Source organism: Amblyomma americanum, chromosome 9 (genome assembly GCF_052857255.1).
Source record: "Amblyomma americanum isolate KBUSLIRL-KWMA chromosome 9, ASM5285725v1, whole genome shotgun sequence".
NCBI classification, from domain to species: Eukaryota; Metazoa; Arthropoda; class Arachnida; order Ixodida; family Ixodidae; genus Amblyomma; species Amblyomma americanum.
Genome location: NC_135505.1, coordinates 131918655 through 131934242, shown reverse-complemented (window position 1 = coordinate 131934242; position 15588 = coordinate 131918655). Strand labels below are relative to the sequence as shown.

The 15588-nt window shown below is 45.8% G+C and overlaps 1 protein-coding gene across 2 annotated transcripts in view; it reads right to left on the bottom strand.

Moving 5' to 3' along the window:
• The window catches only part of LOC144104400 (exportin-1-like), a 37619-nt gene that overhangs the window by 17604 nt on the left and 4427 nt on the right, over nucleotides 1-15588 (bottom strand). For both annotated transcript variants that reach the window (XM_077637384.1, XM_077637383.1), the window contains exons 3-13: nucleotides 14986-15107; nucleotides 13502-13783; nucleotides 12795-12910; nucleotides 12062-12176; nucleotides 10315-10434; nucleotides 9531-9659; nucleotides 8695-8853; nucleotides 8301-8522; nucleotides 7542-7680; nucleotides 6683-6786; nucleotides 4891-5125 (exon numbers count right to left, since the gene is read on the bottom strand). In XM_077637384.1, the coding sequence (XP_077493510.1) occupies nucleotides 4891-5125; nucleotides 6683-6786; nucleotides 7542-7680; nucleotides 8301-8522; nucleotides 8695-8853; nucleotides 9531-9659; nucleotides 10315-10434; nucleotides 12062-12176; nucleotides 12795-12910; nucleotides 13502-13783; nucleotides 14986-15107 (1743 nt within the window). The remainder of the gene's footprint in view (nucleotides 1-4890; nucleotides 5126-6682; nucleotides 6787-7541; nucleotides 7681-8300; nucleotides 8523-8694; nucleotides 8854-9530; nucleotides 9660-10314; nucleotides 10435-12061; nucleotides 12177-12794; nucleotides 12911-13501; nucleotides 13784-14985; nucleotides 15108-15588) is intronic.

Below are 15588 nucleotides of genomic sequence, written 5' to 3'. Positions count from 1 at the left end.
AACACACGCCGTACCATCCAGCATATGCAACATGAAATTATGCTGTCACACAAGCAGTGGATATTAATGATCAAATCTGCACATGCGCAGCTTACACCTATCTAAAAACTTCAAGTGCAGTCCAGTTTTGCAGGACCTAACTATACTGTTTACCCTAGTACACCCCCTTCTGCAACGCTTCACAAAGAAAAGTCTCTGCAAACCACAAAATACGTACGGGACAACTTCTAGAGGATAACCTTCGTGATGTAGTGGAGCAGACTGGCAAACAAGAAAAGCTTAGCCTCTTCGAAAAAAAAAAAATCAACAACTGGAAAAAAAACCACTTCACAGTGTTGCCCATATAGACTGTGGACAGGAAAAAAATCTTGTAATGAGCAAGTTGCAATGATGTGAAAAAAAAAAACTGTGACAAACACAGTATGCACTGTGCTAGAACCTAAAGAAAAAAAACACCAAGAGGCACACACACAACAAAGCATGCCTCCTTTTAGAACTACAAAAAAGGGACAGAATGCAGAATACAGATATCTTCTTTTTTTATTGTACTTCAAGCATTCCAGTTTTCAATCACTCCAAAACATTCACTCACAACAATCACGCTCATTCACAACCTTGATGTGAACACCATGGAGAAAAAGAGCAGTACAGATTGAAAGTCCAAGCACAGCAAACATTCACAACCTTCATGCACGCAGTCCAGTCCAAAAGTCCAGCCAAGGCGAACAACAGACAAGTATTCACACGCTATGTGCACACACTACCACCACTCCGTCACATACACACAGTCAGAAAGTTTGAAGGAACAGGTATTTCAAGAGAAAAAGGCCACTGAGCACCAAATTCAATCGTTAACAAGACATGATGGGCATGTTGTACACTATAAACAAGTAACAGCAAATGTCTTCACCCTTTCATGGAGCAAATAAAATTTACATATTAAAACCAAGGTAGCGCTTAAAATAGAACACTTCCCCACAAGAGCTGCAAACAAAAATGTTGGCACAGTATGCCTTGCCTGGTGCGTTAAGGTGCCAACGTGCGTCATCACAAACATAATTGATTAATTAAGTTAAAGCAGCCCTATCCCTGACACAACCTTGCATATGTTGCCTGTCGGACAATGTGCATGTACACACGCTCCCTCGCATTCATCGCAACACTGGAAGCAGTGGCCGTTACTCAAGAAGAGTGATCACAATGTATTATTTAACTACATGACAAGAAGCGTACAACACCCTGTCAACTGGCTCTCATGGAGAGGGTACAACATGGGCAGGCCCAGCAAAAGCTGCAAACGGCCCGTCGGCAGGCTCCAACACTATTAGCCGACAAGAAGGAAAAGTGCACTAAAAAAATCACCCATGGGTCAGTGGAAGAACCTGACCAGCACAGTACAGTCAGCCATCTCCACATCCAGCCACACCAGTACCAGGCACACACAAAACACACATTCTACACATTCAGTATAAAAAAAATGCATAAAAAAGTCAGCATCAGATTTACTTAAAAGAAAAAAAGACTATGTACACGGAATAATGACTAGCCTGTTTATTTGCCAAGGTAATCCTGTTGGTACAAAGACTATCCCCGACTATTTATTGTCAGAAAAAAAAATTAACTGCACTGCCACGATAAATTCAACAGGTGAGCTACTGGCCTTATGGGGGGCATGTCACAACACGCACCGTGACACTGAGCAGGTTTCTTTTTATCAATCCAGCCACATGATGGCAATAACATAGACTGCAAGGCTAACAGCTGATAAATAAAAGCTGATGAAATGTTATCTGCTGCTATGCCATGTCCTAATGAAGGAACACCTACGTAGTGCTGGTCCATGACCAACAAAGTGTAAAGTTCAAACTTGCTAAACTGTAATATCTTAGCACTTTCCAACTGCTCTAACAAGTCTACAGTGACCGCTGCAAATAAACCGAAAGGCGCCGGAGCTAAATGATTACGGCTTGTGCACCGAAACGATTTCACACATTGAACTGCTGAAATACTGAGCTATTCCGTAACAAGAGTTTATTCCTGAAGTCAAACATTCCAGGCGGTCAATACGCACCCATTTGTTTTTTTCCTTGTGCACGGCGCCGCAGTACAAGCCACGACAGTGCGTCCTTTTGAATGCGCCCGTTCTATCGCTCCAGAGGGAGCTCTTTCCAATCTCTATGTTAACATAGCCGCTGCACATTGGAGTGAAAATTTCCCAACTAAGCTAAGGTCTTCATCCAGAACGCACAGCATCTCCACCACAAGTAAGGGATTTGCAATCCTTTTGATTTCAGGTGCCTAACAAAGAACTGATGCCAATTGCTGACAGCATATCAGCTGAAGTTGCAGAGCATATAAGACCTTGTCACCTTGTGTTATCACTTATCCCATGTGGCTAGAGAACACAGACAATAAGGAGGACACATCCTGGACTCACAACACCAAGCTGAAAATTAAACTTGCAGGCAATTCTTTTTTTTTTTTCATTTTAACACCCCTGTTCATTAATAACAATTAGTACAAAGAACAAAGGGCCTTTGCTCTCACTTACCTCTGCTCTTTTTACTCTACATTTTCCTTTATTATTCTTTACTAGATATTACAGTAGAATCACCATGATAAAATCACAGTTTATACGAATTTCGGGATTGCGGGAATTCGTAGAATTACCGGCTTACTGAGTACAACACGCAGAATTCCGGGTGGTCCGAACACTCTACCGCACCATTAGATGATATGAATGTGCAAGCTGCAATCACCAGTCGCTCATTCCTAAATAAATAACACAAGTCGTAAACAGATCCGCATGAATACATTTCCCATGCTTCAGGATACGGATCTTGTACGGATTGAGATCTGCATCAGAAATTCTACTGAATTCCTTATTTTTTTAACATTTATAATTACTCACGTGTACAACGGCTGATGGCACTGCAGTTTAAATCACCTGGGATTACTGTTGTACTCGGGAAACTGCTTCACTGTGCTCAAGCACAGGTTAGACTTCGCACTACGGTGTAATCGATCCTCTAAATGCTAGATAACTTACAAATTCTTAGACTTCTGTCAAAACAAAAATTGGCGGTGGTTTAGCTTTGGTTAAACCTGGAGTGACGCGACAGCTATAGCTGGCCGAGTGGAACTTGGTCATGTGACCAACCATGCGACTAACCACGTACGTGATCAGCCACGGCACCGTGCCGCCAGCAGCTGCTCCGCACCATGTGACCAACCACGTGACAGCGTGGCAGCACAGCCATAGGGTAGCAGTGCCGCCACCGCCACGCTGAAGGCTCGAAATGCTACCGTAACGTAGCTATCGCTACAAAAGTATAAAAGATTACAGTAAAGCCTGAAATGGAAAATGCAAGGTTAGAATGAACCAGTCGTCTTCTCGAAAAGAGACTGTTTAGCACTGACAAATGGTACTAAAACAGGCTGGCATTTGTGCAACCAAACAATGGCCTGGTGGACTCTTCTCGTGCCCAAACTATTACCTGCAGGGGCCTTTGGCACAGGTATTTACAGGCGGTCTCCACACTAATGCAGTCGACCGCAGATATATCAAAACTGGACATGTCAAACAGCGAAAGCATCCCCTTTAAAATTCCAAGCAAAAATATACCACTACTGGTTGCATTTCTTGAGCTCCCCTTTAGCAGAACATTGGATATAGTTGAACCTCGTTATAACAAAGTTGAAGGGACCTGGCAATTACTTCTTGTAGCCTGCGTTGACAGCTTCCAAGGGGAATAGTCACTCCTTTGTTATATCCATGATTTTTTACAACGAGGTTAGACTGTATATCGAATGGTGCATCAACACCAGCACAGCAAGTGTGCTTCTCCTAACGACGCTCCTGCGAGTGCAGCCTTGTACACGTACTGGAAGCACTATGCACATGGACATAAAACCATATGACAAAAGCAACCCGGATTTGGTTGCAGATAGTCTTCAGTCTAGCACGCCCCCCCTTTTTTTTTCCCGCACGACGTTACTGTCACGTGGAGAAACCAGGTTTCGACGCACCAGTTGTCATGAGGTGAAGCCAACCTAGCTCATCGAAAGCTCGCAGCCGCTGTTAAGTAGATTGCTTTACTGCTAGAGGCGCTATGGAAGTCTACCCCTACCTCAATTTTAGCAACAGATTACTGTATTTATAGTGTGGCAGTAACAAGGTTAGACCTCTCATGATAAGGGGCAGCTGGTAACCAGTTACAAAGCACCGTCAACAACTTCAACACGAATCGGGCTAGTCCTAATGACAACCAGAGAGCAGCTCGATGCCAGTGTGTTGGCAGAGCGGGCAACATGTCACCATAGGAAGCTAGCACTGATCGTTTTCATGTTTCTAGGTTCGAGATAAGCTTATTCGCTGGCATGTTTTATATACATAGTTTTCACTGACGTCACAGTGGCCACCATCTCTGGGTCCGGAAAGAGCAGCAAAAGCCTCGGCGTTTCGTTAACCCGCCCATCGCCAACTGGTTCTTACATACACTGTGCAAGCTAGCCACAGTACCCAAGGATGGCACCCGTGGTATCACTTGAAAACTATCTATATAATGAATGTATTGAATCGACCTATAGAACTATTCCGAGATACCTTTCCTTTGAAAAATCCAGGATTGACTGCAGTAGCAAAGTCTGAAGCCCCCGTAATGCGACTGCAATACACCGTATTTACTCCATAATTTGCGCACTTGTTTATTCAAATTTTATTCATAACTGGGGGTGCGTGCAAATTAAGCGAACATTTTGCAAGCACGTCCTAAAGACTCTACAAAGGTGACAACTTGCAAACCTGGGCAATAAATTAGGGGTGCGCAAATTAAGCGAGTAAATACGACCATCCCCACCACCCAGCCCCCCCATCCACGGGAGACTCACCGTGCATGAACTCGAAGAGCTTGTTGACTACCGTCTTGAGGAACTTCCAGTGGGCGCGAAGGAAGCGCGGGTACTGGCCCACCACGTACATGATGTTGGAGGCGATGATGGCCTTGTTGTCCTTGCCACGCTTCTGCTCGCATAGGCCCAGCAGGTCCTTGATGACCGTCACCAGGAACCGCTTCTCGTCCTCCTCGTGCATCGCCCCACTGATGGACCCAATCGCCCAACACAGCTGCATGTACGTAATAAAGGCGACCACTGGATTAGTTTTTTTTTTCCAAACCAATGCACATCATTTATGCCAATTTTCAAAGACGTGCTTGCTTTTCTTGAAGGTCAATAAGTTTGTAAGATATTTAACGATCAACTTCCATAGTTTTAGCCTAAGAGGTAAAGTAACGAATTCATAAAAAATGCATTTTAAGGCACAGTTAGCCAAAAGAGTAAAGAATGAAATGTTGAGAGCAGCTTTTTGATTCAATATCTCACATATCGGTAATTTTGCGGCCCTATGAATTCAAGTTTTCAAAATGTAGCTGACAAGTGGCAGTAAACTCATCAAAATAATTTTTTGAAGCCAAAATAACAAAATCTGCTCAGAAAAACCTTAGACAGCATACATCTAGCTTCCCATTGTAAAAGAAAAAAAATCACCCCTATGTGTTCTGGTTGCTGAGAGATAGAGGCCACAAAACTGCTCATCCACAAGATTAAAGCAGTCCATCTCCTGTATCCTGATCGCTTAGTTTAGTTTTATGGGGCTCAACGTCCCAAAGAGACTTGGGCTACGAGGGACCGGATAAAAGTATCTTTATAAAACCACCCACACCTGGCTCTAGTTACCAAACAAGCAAAGCACGGCTGTCAACATCAAACAGCATGGTTCCATACAAAAGGCCATGCTTCTTCAGAGACATCTGAAAAAATGCCAGGAGCAGCCTCAACTTCCGCCTTTCTTTTTTTCAGTGTTTCTTTCACGGGTCATCTTCCTTGGGACCTTGCCGTAAGGTGCACAACATAGTCAAGCACAGGTCCAATCAATAGCTGAATTACTGTGCCCACACCTACGTGCCATCATACGATATAAAGATGCGGTCAACGCAAAAAAACCAACCGCGTGGACTCGGACATCGGTTCTTGGGCTGCGCTAGCCAGTGCAAGGCGTCAACATTGTATTGACATAGTCTTTCCACATTCTGCTACAGACACCATAGTGCGAAAGAAATGTCGCTCAGGGCAGTTTGCTGGTTCCCTATGCTCTGCATAGAACATGAAGCAAGCACGTTCGCTATGACAGGATACACTTTCCGATAGGCACATGCCCACAGTGAGCTCCATGCGGACAAGGTGTCCTCGCAGTTCACATGCACAAGACAGCAGCGAGGCCGTATTTGTGTTCATCTCTTTTAGCACTAATGATGCTGGCGCACATTTTGCACTTGGCTAGTTTCAGCAAGTGGTTTGGACTCCAGGCTAATGACCGTGACTCATGCCTTGTCAACCAGACAGTCCACCATGCTACAGCTGCCACCAGAAAACATTTAGACTTCCAGCACGCTGCTGCCGTTGACACGAGTTCTTAGTTTTATATAAAATCTTTTATATAATCTTGCAGATTATATGAAATCTTTGAGGCAAAAAACTTGGGAGGTAGGTGGATAACTGCTAACTATGAAAAAAAATTTTTTTTTTACTTTTTTTGGTCTTCAAGACCTGTCCCCCGTTAATTAAAAAGGTAGCCCATTTCAAAGTACAAATTCTGGATTGAAAAAAAAAAAATCAAACATACAGTGTTGAGGTTCTTCCAAGACCACTCCGTGCCGTTGACTTGGAAATGCAGCTTTTCTGTCATGATCCGCTCCGTGTCGAGGTAGTCCAAGTGTGTGAGGTACACTGCGGTGGGGAAAAAAGCACGCGACGACACCCAGTTTCAGGCTTCCATATTCTACCCAAATGTCCTTGAATGCAGCGGACCAGCTGCAGTTGAGAGTTCATCGCATCACAGTGTTTCTAACACCTTTTTTGCCATTTTAGGCTCACGACTTAGGCCGTTGGGCATAAAAATGACTCAGCTGTCCGTTGTGTGAACTTATAGCACTCCCGAGTCAAGGCAAGACGGGGTGAGTCACGAGTTGAAATGTGCAAGTGAGCCCGAATGAGTGAGCAAAGATGGGTCTTGAGTCGAAATGAGAGAGTCCAAGCGGGTCGTGAGTCGAAACGAGTGAGCCCAGGTGAGTCGTGAGTCTGAGTGAGACATGAGCCACTATAGGTGGTTGACCTCGGATGACTGGCAAATCTGAGTGAGCCCGAGTTGTGAGCCTAAATGAGTTTGAGTTTATGATTTCGAGTTAGCACGGGCCTCTGTGAGTTGCGAGTTTGAGTGAGTCCGTAGGTTGACCGTACTTCTGTGAGTGAGCCTGAGTTAGCACTCATGATTTTGCCGAGGTATGTTCTCAGCCACACTTTACTTCAAGCTGACCAGGAACTTTCAAGATAAGGCGCAACACCCAGAATTAACAAGTCTGAACAGCAGACAGAATTGCTTAACAGGTCAGTTTCCCCAGTTATCCTCATCAGTTACGAGGATGCAAATACAACAGCACGAACAAAAAGATAAAAAGGTAGACAAGAACTGAAGATGCACTGACCCAAGGTCTCTCGCATGTTCTTGTACAGTTGGATGGCATCAGTGTCCTTCATGAACTCCCGCACCACTTCACCCTGCTCGTTCTCAACAACAATCACCTCCTCAGGCTTTGCCATCCGACCAATCATGATGTACCGCAACTGCAAGACAAGAAAAGAAAAAGAAAACCTCATGCCACCGCTGTACTGGCTTGGCTGGGCAAAAGATATATCTGCACTAATATTTTCTTCAGCCCAACAATGTTTCAGCAGTTTCATCTATACTTTCCCAAGCAGCACTGTCTCTGCTTTTAAATGCTTAATATAGATCACGTTCACTGCACAAGTCGTGTACTAATCGCTTTTACACCACAGTTACCAATGCAATGCCAAGTCCACTTTCAGTCAAGATGGTGGAAAAAAATTGAGTTGTGGGCTTTACCGTTCCCAAGCGATATATGGGCTATGAAGAACATGGTAGTGGAGGGCTCCGGACTGATTTGGACTCCCAAGGTACTCCAACGTGCGCCAACATTGCACAGCACCCGGGCACTTCTGTGTTTTGCGTCCCTTTTGGAATCAGCGGCCAAACACTAAAGCCACTTGGCCACTGCCGTAGGCGAGATGGCAGAACAAGAAATGCGAGCCAGCGCTTGTCACGCAGCCATCACGCCTACACTTGTAGCTCCAGCCAATCGGCACAAACTGATGCGGGCATGGTGGACGCTTCTAGAATAACAGGCCAGGAGCAAGCACATGGCGGAAATCCACCGGGCACATACCTTGGTGAGGACGGGTCCGTACAGGAGCCGACGTGCTGACTGGGGTGACCCGGGGCTACGCCTGGCAGGCTCGCCGCCTCCCACGTACAGAGGGGCACCCGTGCCCAAGCCGTAGGGGATCTCCCGGTACAGGTCAGAGGCCAACGCGTTCCAGTACTCGAGACAAATCTTGAAGATCTCCACCTCCTCCACCTCTGAGATGAGCAGCAGGTAGTGCAGGGCCTGCAAGCAGAAACCGAGACGCAGCCACAGGCGGTGCCTTAGTTCTGTGCAAATCTTCAGATGGCAAATCTTCAGATGCTAGCGCACATGACATTGCAGAAAGCATTGTAGCTACTTTCCTTCCCTTAACCCTTTGCATCAATTCGTTCTGGACGCAGAAACTAGCACGTACCGCATGCAACACCTCCAAAAGGTCGGCCCGCTTCTCGATCAGCGCGCCGTGCTCCTTGAGGTAGGTGCACAGGAACAGGCTGAGGTTCTGGATGAACTTCTGCTCGTCATCCTGGCCGTTGGCGTAGGCGTCCTTGATGATGGTCGCAGGCGGCAACATCTGTCCAAAAGAGTGCACAAAGCGACAACATTTACAACACAATTTCCAAAATTGCCTCCTACAAGAGAACACCACAAGTTTAGAGCACGGCAGTAAGACAGTGTGACTGTCTAGAACCTGCTTTCTCGACGGATTCACTTCACAGGAGGAAAAACAAAATGGCAGCTATCGAAGATGTGCAGATCGAGCGCCTTGAAGCCCCCCAAAGTTATGCAAACAGGCAAAGCTCCGCTGCTGACCAACTTAGAGGGGGAAAAAAAAAAAAAGAGATAACAGCCCTTCCACAGGAATTGTTACACATGACCTATGATGCACCTAACCATCTTCACATTCAACACCATCTCTCAAAAACATCCATGAAAACGACCTCTGGAGTGAACGTATCTCTTAAGCGTCCATGCACAATTCACCTTCATTTCGCATTCCTAGCTCGCAATATGCCAAACCAAGCTCTAAAACATTGTTTTTTCATTTCAGTTTGAACGGCAACAGTAGTGAACAGTCACAGGAGCAAACACCAGTTAAATCATTCGGCTAAGAACTAAGTCAATAGAGGCCCAAATAACCAACACCCGACTCAAAAGATATAAACAGTTGCAATTTCAAATAGGCCGCAAAATTGCCACTTGACGCTGTTACCGTCCAAGACAAAAGGTTGTTTGCAGCAACGAACTCACCTGGTCCAGTTGTGCCATGGTCTGAGTGAAGAGCAGGACAAACATCTCATCGTAATGCGACGCATTGACGCCACTGATCTCCGTCAAGCACTTCAGCGTCACATTCCGGAACAGCGGAACATTCAGGAACTGCAAGCAAGAGCCAATAGGTCAGTGCAGTCGTCACTAGATAGCAGTGCATAGGAAATAGAAAACAAGCCAAATGGCAACAATCAACGGTGCTAAAAGAAAATGCTGATGGCATATGCAAGACAGGTTCCCATCACATGTGAGGTGCCCAAATGGACATTAAAGTTCCACTTCTTTAAACATGACCAAATGGACTACAGTCACAGACATGCAAAATTTCTCGCATGTTGAAGCATTTCTGCGAGTTATCAAACTGAGACGGCACATTTACTTGACAATTTCTCAATAACTATGCACTTCTCAGCTTCCAAACTTCACCCGTAGGTGGAAAAGTGTCTCAGAAATTTTATCACATTTTCCTTGCGAGTATTTAGCTCTGAAGACCCGTGTCCCCCATCAAAAAATTTGAGATTGCCAATTTTTCTTGAAGTGTACTAATGAATTAACCTGGCTTAGCAAGTTCATGCATTTTGTGAAAGAACAGTGCCAGGGACGAGGACCCACCGATATCAACACAAAGCATTAGCAGTTCTACTTCCAACACACTTGCTGTGTTTGTCGGTTTCAATCACAGTTTCCCGGCACTGCTCTTTCACCAAAATACTGTTCCTGGCTCTGAGCTGTCACATATAAAGCATGCCCCTGGGTCTCATACCTTGTAGATGAGTGTGCTGATGAGCTTTGTCTCAAAGATGTAGCCCAGCGGGATCCAGTTGAGAAACCGGAGGAGCGTCTCAAGTGTTGCATGCACGAGGAGAGCATTCTGGGAGTTTTCCTGAAATAGCAAAACAGAAACACGGGCAATGTCAGCGTTGAAAGGGAGGGCAACAATCAAAAGTGCCAAAAGAAAATGCTGATGGCATGTGCAAGACAGGTTCCCATCAGATGTGAGGTGCCCAAATGGACAATGCACCCAGTTCGGTCTTGCATCCACACCTGAACTCTTCATTGCAACCAGCTTGTGGCTACACTAGGAAGCATGGAAGATAAATCTTTACCAAGACAAATCCCAACTTTCAGTGGAACACCCACCGAGTAAAGCCCCCTTGGTTGTCAAGCGAATGCCAGCACGCGGTCTCTTACAAGAGAGCACTTCTTTGCAAAGAGCTGGACTAAAAATGCAAAATCTGCTTTCTGAACGTTCATGCTCTCATGCAATGCAACTAGATTACACAGTCGCTACAACCAATGCAACAAAAATCACGGGACCCGCCAAAATTTCATTGTCGTGAAATCGGGACAAAACACTCGATAGATTGAACTGGACAGTTAACGAACAAAGTTTATCTCCCAAAAATCTTTCAACTTTGGTCTTTCGCAGTTTCAAAATCAGCGCCGTGATTTTCTTGGTACTCCGGAAATCTGACAATGGACATATTCGTGTAGTAGAAGCACCCGCTACATTTGCTATCAAAACTAAGCTTTTTTAAAGCTTTTTTTTTTTTTGGCGCACATTATAAAGGCGTCCCTGCTTTCATACTGCAAGAATTCGTGGTCAAACCGCTCTGCCTGGAGACAATTCAGTGTGAACTTTGCGCTCATGCGATCACGTCACTGCATGTTATTTAGGGTCACATGCTTAATCATGCACGAGTCTAAACTACCACAGCTTTGAATCAATAAAATTTTGGTGATCAATGCTCATAACACTGTGTTGACCTGCCACAGTCATTTCTGTGCTCCCACTACAGTGGCATGTAAGCTAAAATTAGGACTAAAGCATGCATTTTCCTTTCTTATTAGCAAGAACTTGTAGCACAGTGAGCAAACCTATGAGCAAAGACGAGTTAATAGTGATGCAGACGAAGCAAGCAGGCCAGAATGTCCAAATCCTAAAGACACGTGGATACTATCAGGCTGACCCTAACATTACCCTCTAGAGTTCAATGACACACTTATGCCCTCTGAATGAGCCAATGATGACAAAACATCTCTATTTTACACACACATTCTATTTTGCATAGCCCAAATATTGCACATTTGCCCCTATTTTAGTCAACTTCAGCATGAATGTCCGAGTACAAACATGTCCCAATGCAGTTTTTTCATTTATATTTTCGTTTGACAACTCCTGACTGGCATGCTTCTTTTTTACTGCCGTAAATTCCGGTATACAGCCTGCAGGCTATAAGAGTTTACAACAATGTTATAAATATGTATATTATACAGCATTTTCTCTTCAATATAGCCGACTAAATCATGAAACGTTCAGCATGTTTCGATGTACCAGGTAACAAAAAAATTTTCTTTAAGCCAAACTTAAGATCTGCAGACTACATATCAGGTGCAGACCTATCCAGAATTTATGGTACTTAGTGGGCTTCTATAACACCCTCTCCTTCCAGCCCTTCAGAACTGAGGAGACATGGGGACAGGAAGCCAGCTGTGGCCACAGCACTGACCATGACAAACTGACAGAGCTGGAAGATGTGCGAGAACTCGTTGCACATGGTGTCCTTCAGGTGCTTCGCTTTGGCCTGCGTCATCTGGCCGCTCGAGAAGTCAAACACCTCCTCACTGCAAGGGCGGGAAACGAGCAGGAAACCAATGAGAAAGCGAGAAAGCCTTGCTATCTTTCACTGTATAAGATCTAATGGTTTGTATTAAATACCTTGCGATAGTATTTGCCAAGAGCACGTGACATTTATCAAACACTTCCCACTAGTCGTTCTGGTTTCAACGAACCTGAAGTCCTATTTTATCTATTAACATTTATCGAACACTTTCCACTAGTAATTCTAGTTTCAATGAACCTGCAGTCCTATTTTATCCATTAATTTTATCTACTTTATGGACTATTAACCAGATAAATGTCAATTTTCATAGACGTGAGACGGCTTTAGTATTCAAATTCTTGAAGGTGCAGCGTATCTTTCACTACGGCCTTGCATTTTAGAAAAATAAATAGATTCTGAATATTTTCAATTTCGCCATTCAACCTTTTCTTTACATGCAATAAGGTTGAGTGGCAGAATCAGCAAAGTGTTTGAAGCATTTTCAAAGCAATTCCACCCAACCTGCTTCAAGCCAAAAAAAATTTTTTAAATGAAGCTCCAAATTTCGACATTCACACGACCCTAGCGGAAATCACACAAAACATACCAGAAAGACACTTCAAGGCAGCAGCTGCCTCACCTGAGCAGCTTGAGGATGATCATGTTGTTCTGGCAGAGGGTCTCATTGGTCTTGCTGGCCCCGACAATGTCGCTGATGAAAGATGGCCAGTTCTTGGGCCACTCTCTCTTCAGGATCTGCAAAGGCGTATTGAAAGAGAGCGGCATGATGATCCGCTGGAAGAATGAAAGAACCATGCAGATAAAGAGGACATGCACACGGCAGGAGAGACGCGCACTGGCACCGGAGCGACAAGAAAATTGGGAAGCAAATGAACAGCGATGCGCCAATCAGCGTGCAAAAACAGTGCTCAGCTGGGCTCGGTAGGCTGGCTGATGCATGGCAGACAGCAGATGGTGCGGGTTGGCATGAAGCTCAGAAAAGCAAAACCAAAACTATGCGGTTCGACTATGTCTCGGGCGTGAGGCCTCCCAATAATTGTCCAGACTGCCACTGCACTCAAGTCTATGGACCACGCAACTCTACTTTGAGGAAGCCTATTTGGACAATCGCTTGATGTGCCAGTCATACTCCGACATGGCCTCCAATCGAAAGCTTACATGAATTAACCGATGCAAGAACCACGGTGCCCAAATTAGCAAGCGTCCAATGCCGTAGACTTACAGGAGCACTGGCTGTTACCACACACGCAGTTTAGGCAAGACACACGGTAAATGAACACATCGCAACGCAAGCAAAATGAGGTGCGTGTGCACGCAAATCCCTACCTGAACGAGGATCATATTAAGCTTGTTGAGGTAGACGCGCTCGCGCTCGATGCCCTCCGGGTCCGAGGACGTCTTGATGATGAGGCCCACAATGTACTTCTTGATGCCCTCGCACTGGTTGCGTGGCAGCACCCGCCACCGGGTCTTGATGACATTCTCGAGGATCTGCAGCGCATAGTACTTAGTCTGCTGGTTTTTGGAGAACTCAAGGATGGTGTCCACCCGTGTCCACGCCTCCGGGTGCTCCTTCAGTGTGGTCAGCACCTCCTGGGCCAGCCGTTGCTGCAAGGCGGGGGAGAGAGGACCTCAGCAGAAGCAGCAGGCTGGCAAGGTGCAGACAGGAGTGAACACACAATGTCGCAAACCTTCCAACCCTGCTTACTCACCGACTCGTGGAATCTGCAGGTATGACATCTGCATAGCCCCTGGGAAGCGTTACTGGTACAGCTGCCCACCGACACTTAAATGTTCCTCAATTTTAGCGAAGGCAAGCGTCATCACCACCACCATCATCATTAGCCCAACTACAACCACTGCAGGACAAAGGCCCTCTCCCATGAGTGGCAGATCGGGCTAGTTGGTAATTCATTACGCAATAAAGCGCGAACGGAGACAAGGACGAAGAAAGACGAGACACCACAGCGCCCTCTCCCATGTCAGTTGTTGCCGTGGCCCTGCGATCTTCATTTCATCTGTCAACCCCTGCAATCTTTTAACTCCTCTTGGACCCCAAGGACCCAAACTTGGTGCCCTAATGGACGACTAGGTTTGGTTTATGGGGGTTTAACGTCCCTAAGCAACTCAGGCTATGAGACACGCCGTAGTGAAGGGCTCCGGGAATTTCAACAACTGGGGTTCTTTAACATGCACTGACATCGCACAGTACACGAGCCTCTAGAATTTCGCCTCCATTGAAACTCGACCGCCGCGGCCGGGATCGAACCCGCGTCTTTCGGGACAGCAGCCGGGCGCCGTAACCACTCAGCCACTGTGGGCGCTTAATGGACAACTAAGAACGAAAGGGCTATGAATGCTCCCGTAGTAGTTTTGCCAAGTGCACCTCCACTATGGATCTACCAAAGCACCTCACAGTCCCTGGACTACATTACAGCCTACCACAAGCACTTCCACATGCTGCCTTTGGTATGCATATGCTTTCGTTTCAGCCACTCTAGCACACCTCATTGCATGATCACAGAAAGCTGGTCAGCTTGGCTTGGCTCAGCCACTCATCGGTTCAGCCATTGTTGCCAGGATGACAAGCAAATTCCTATCACCATGTCACGCTTTGAAGTTACTGACAATGACATTCAGGTCACCAGAAGGCTCACCTGCTTGCCCACCTCACAAAGAAAGTTATGGAGACCAAGTGGAAAGTCTTGACTGCATGTACGCAGCATGCAGCCCACCACTGACACATACTTGGGCGTCCCTCTGAGTGGGTGCAAGAGAGAAAGCTTGGCAGCGGCATCGAGCATCCTTACCTGGGGACCTTCACCAGTGTACATGCAGCAGACGACGCTGTCCAGCAGGTTGATGTCCAACTTCTGGGAGAAGTCGAGCAGGCGTGCCGCCTGCTCCGACAGCGCATTCATGCTGCCGTTCACTGCACGGGGAAAACGAGACGAAACACAACATGGACCGTCAGGCATTAAAGGGCTGATGGGCAAATGCCGCCCTGAGACTAAAGCAGACAATGATACAATGCACATACAGCTCTGACCGCATCTTGCCTTTCCTGTAATCATGCACCACACTGCTCTGCAAGAGTCAGTCAGCACGAAAATGCTGCCACACCAGTCATGTCTTTCGGGCAGTGGTTTAGGTGCCACAAGACTAGCAACCACAAAAACCACAGGGAAATACGGTTGACTCTCAATAATTAACACTCCAAGGGGATCATGAATTTGTTCAAATTACGCAAAGTTTGAATTAAGGGGTGCTTTTAGTTTCCAGTATACTTGATGCTGATGTGTCCCAGGTCCAAATAAAGTGAGTTTGAATTGACAAGATTTTGCTACTTCTGTTTGTCTGTCTGTATTTGACAGTGAAAAAGTTAATTGAGCAAATGATCATTCAAATTGGTT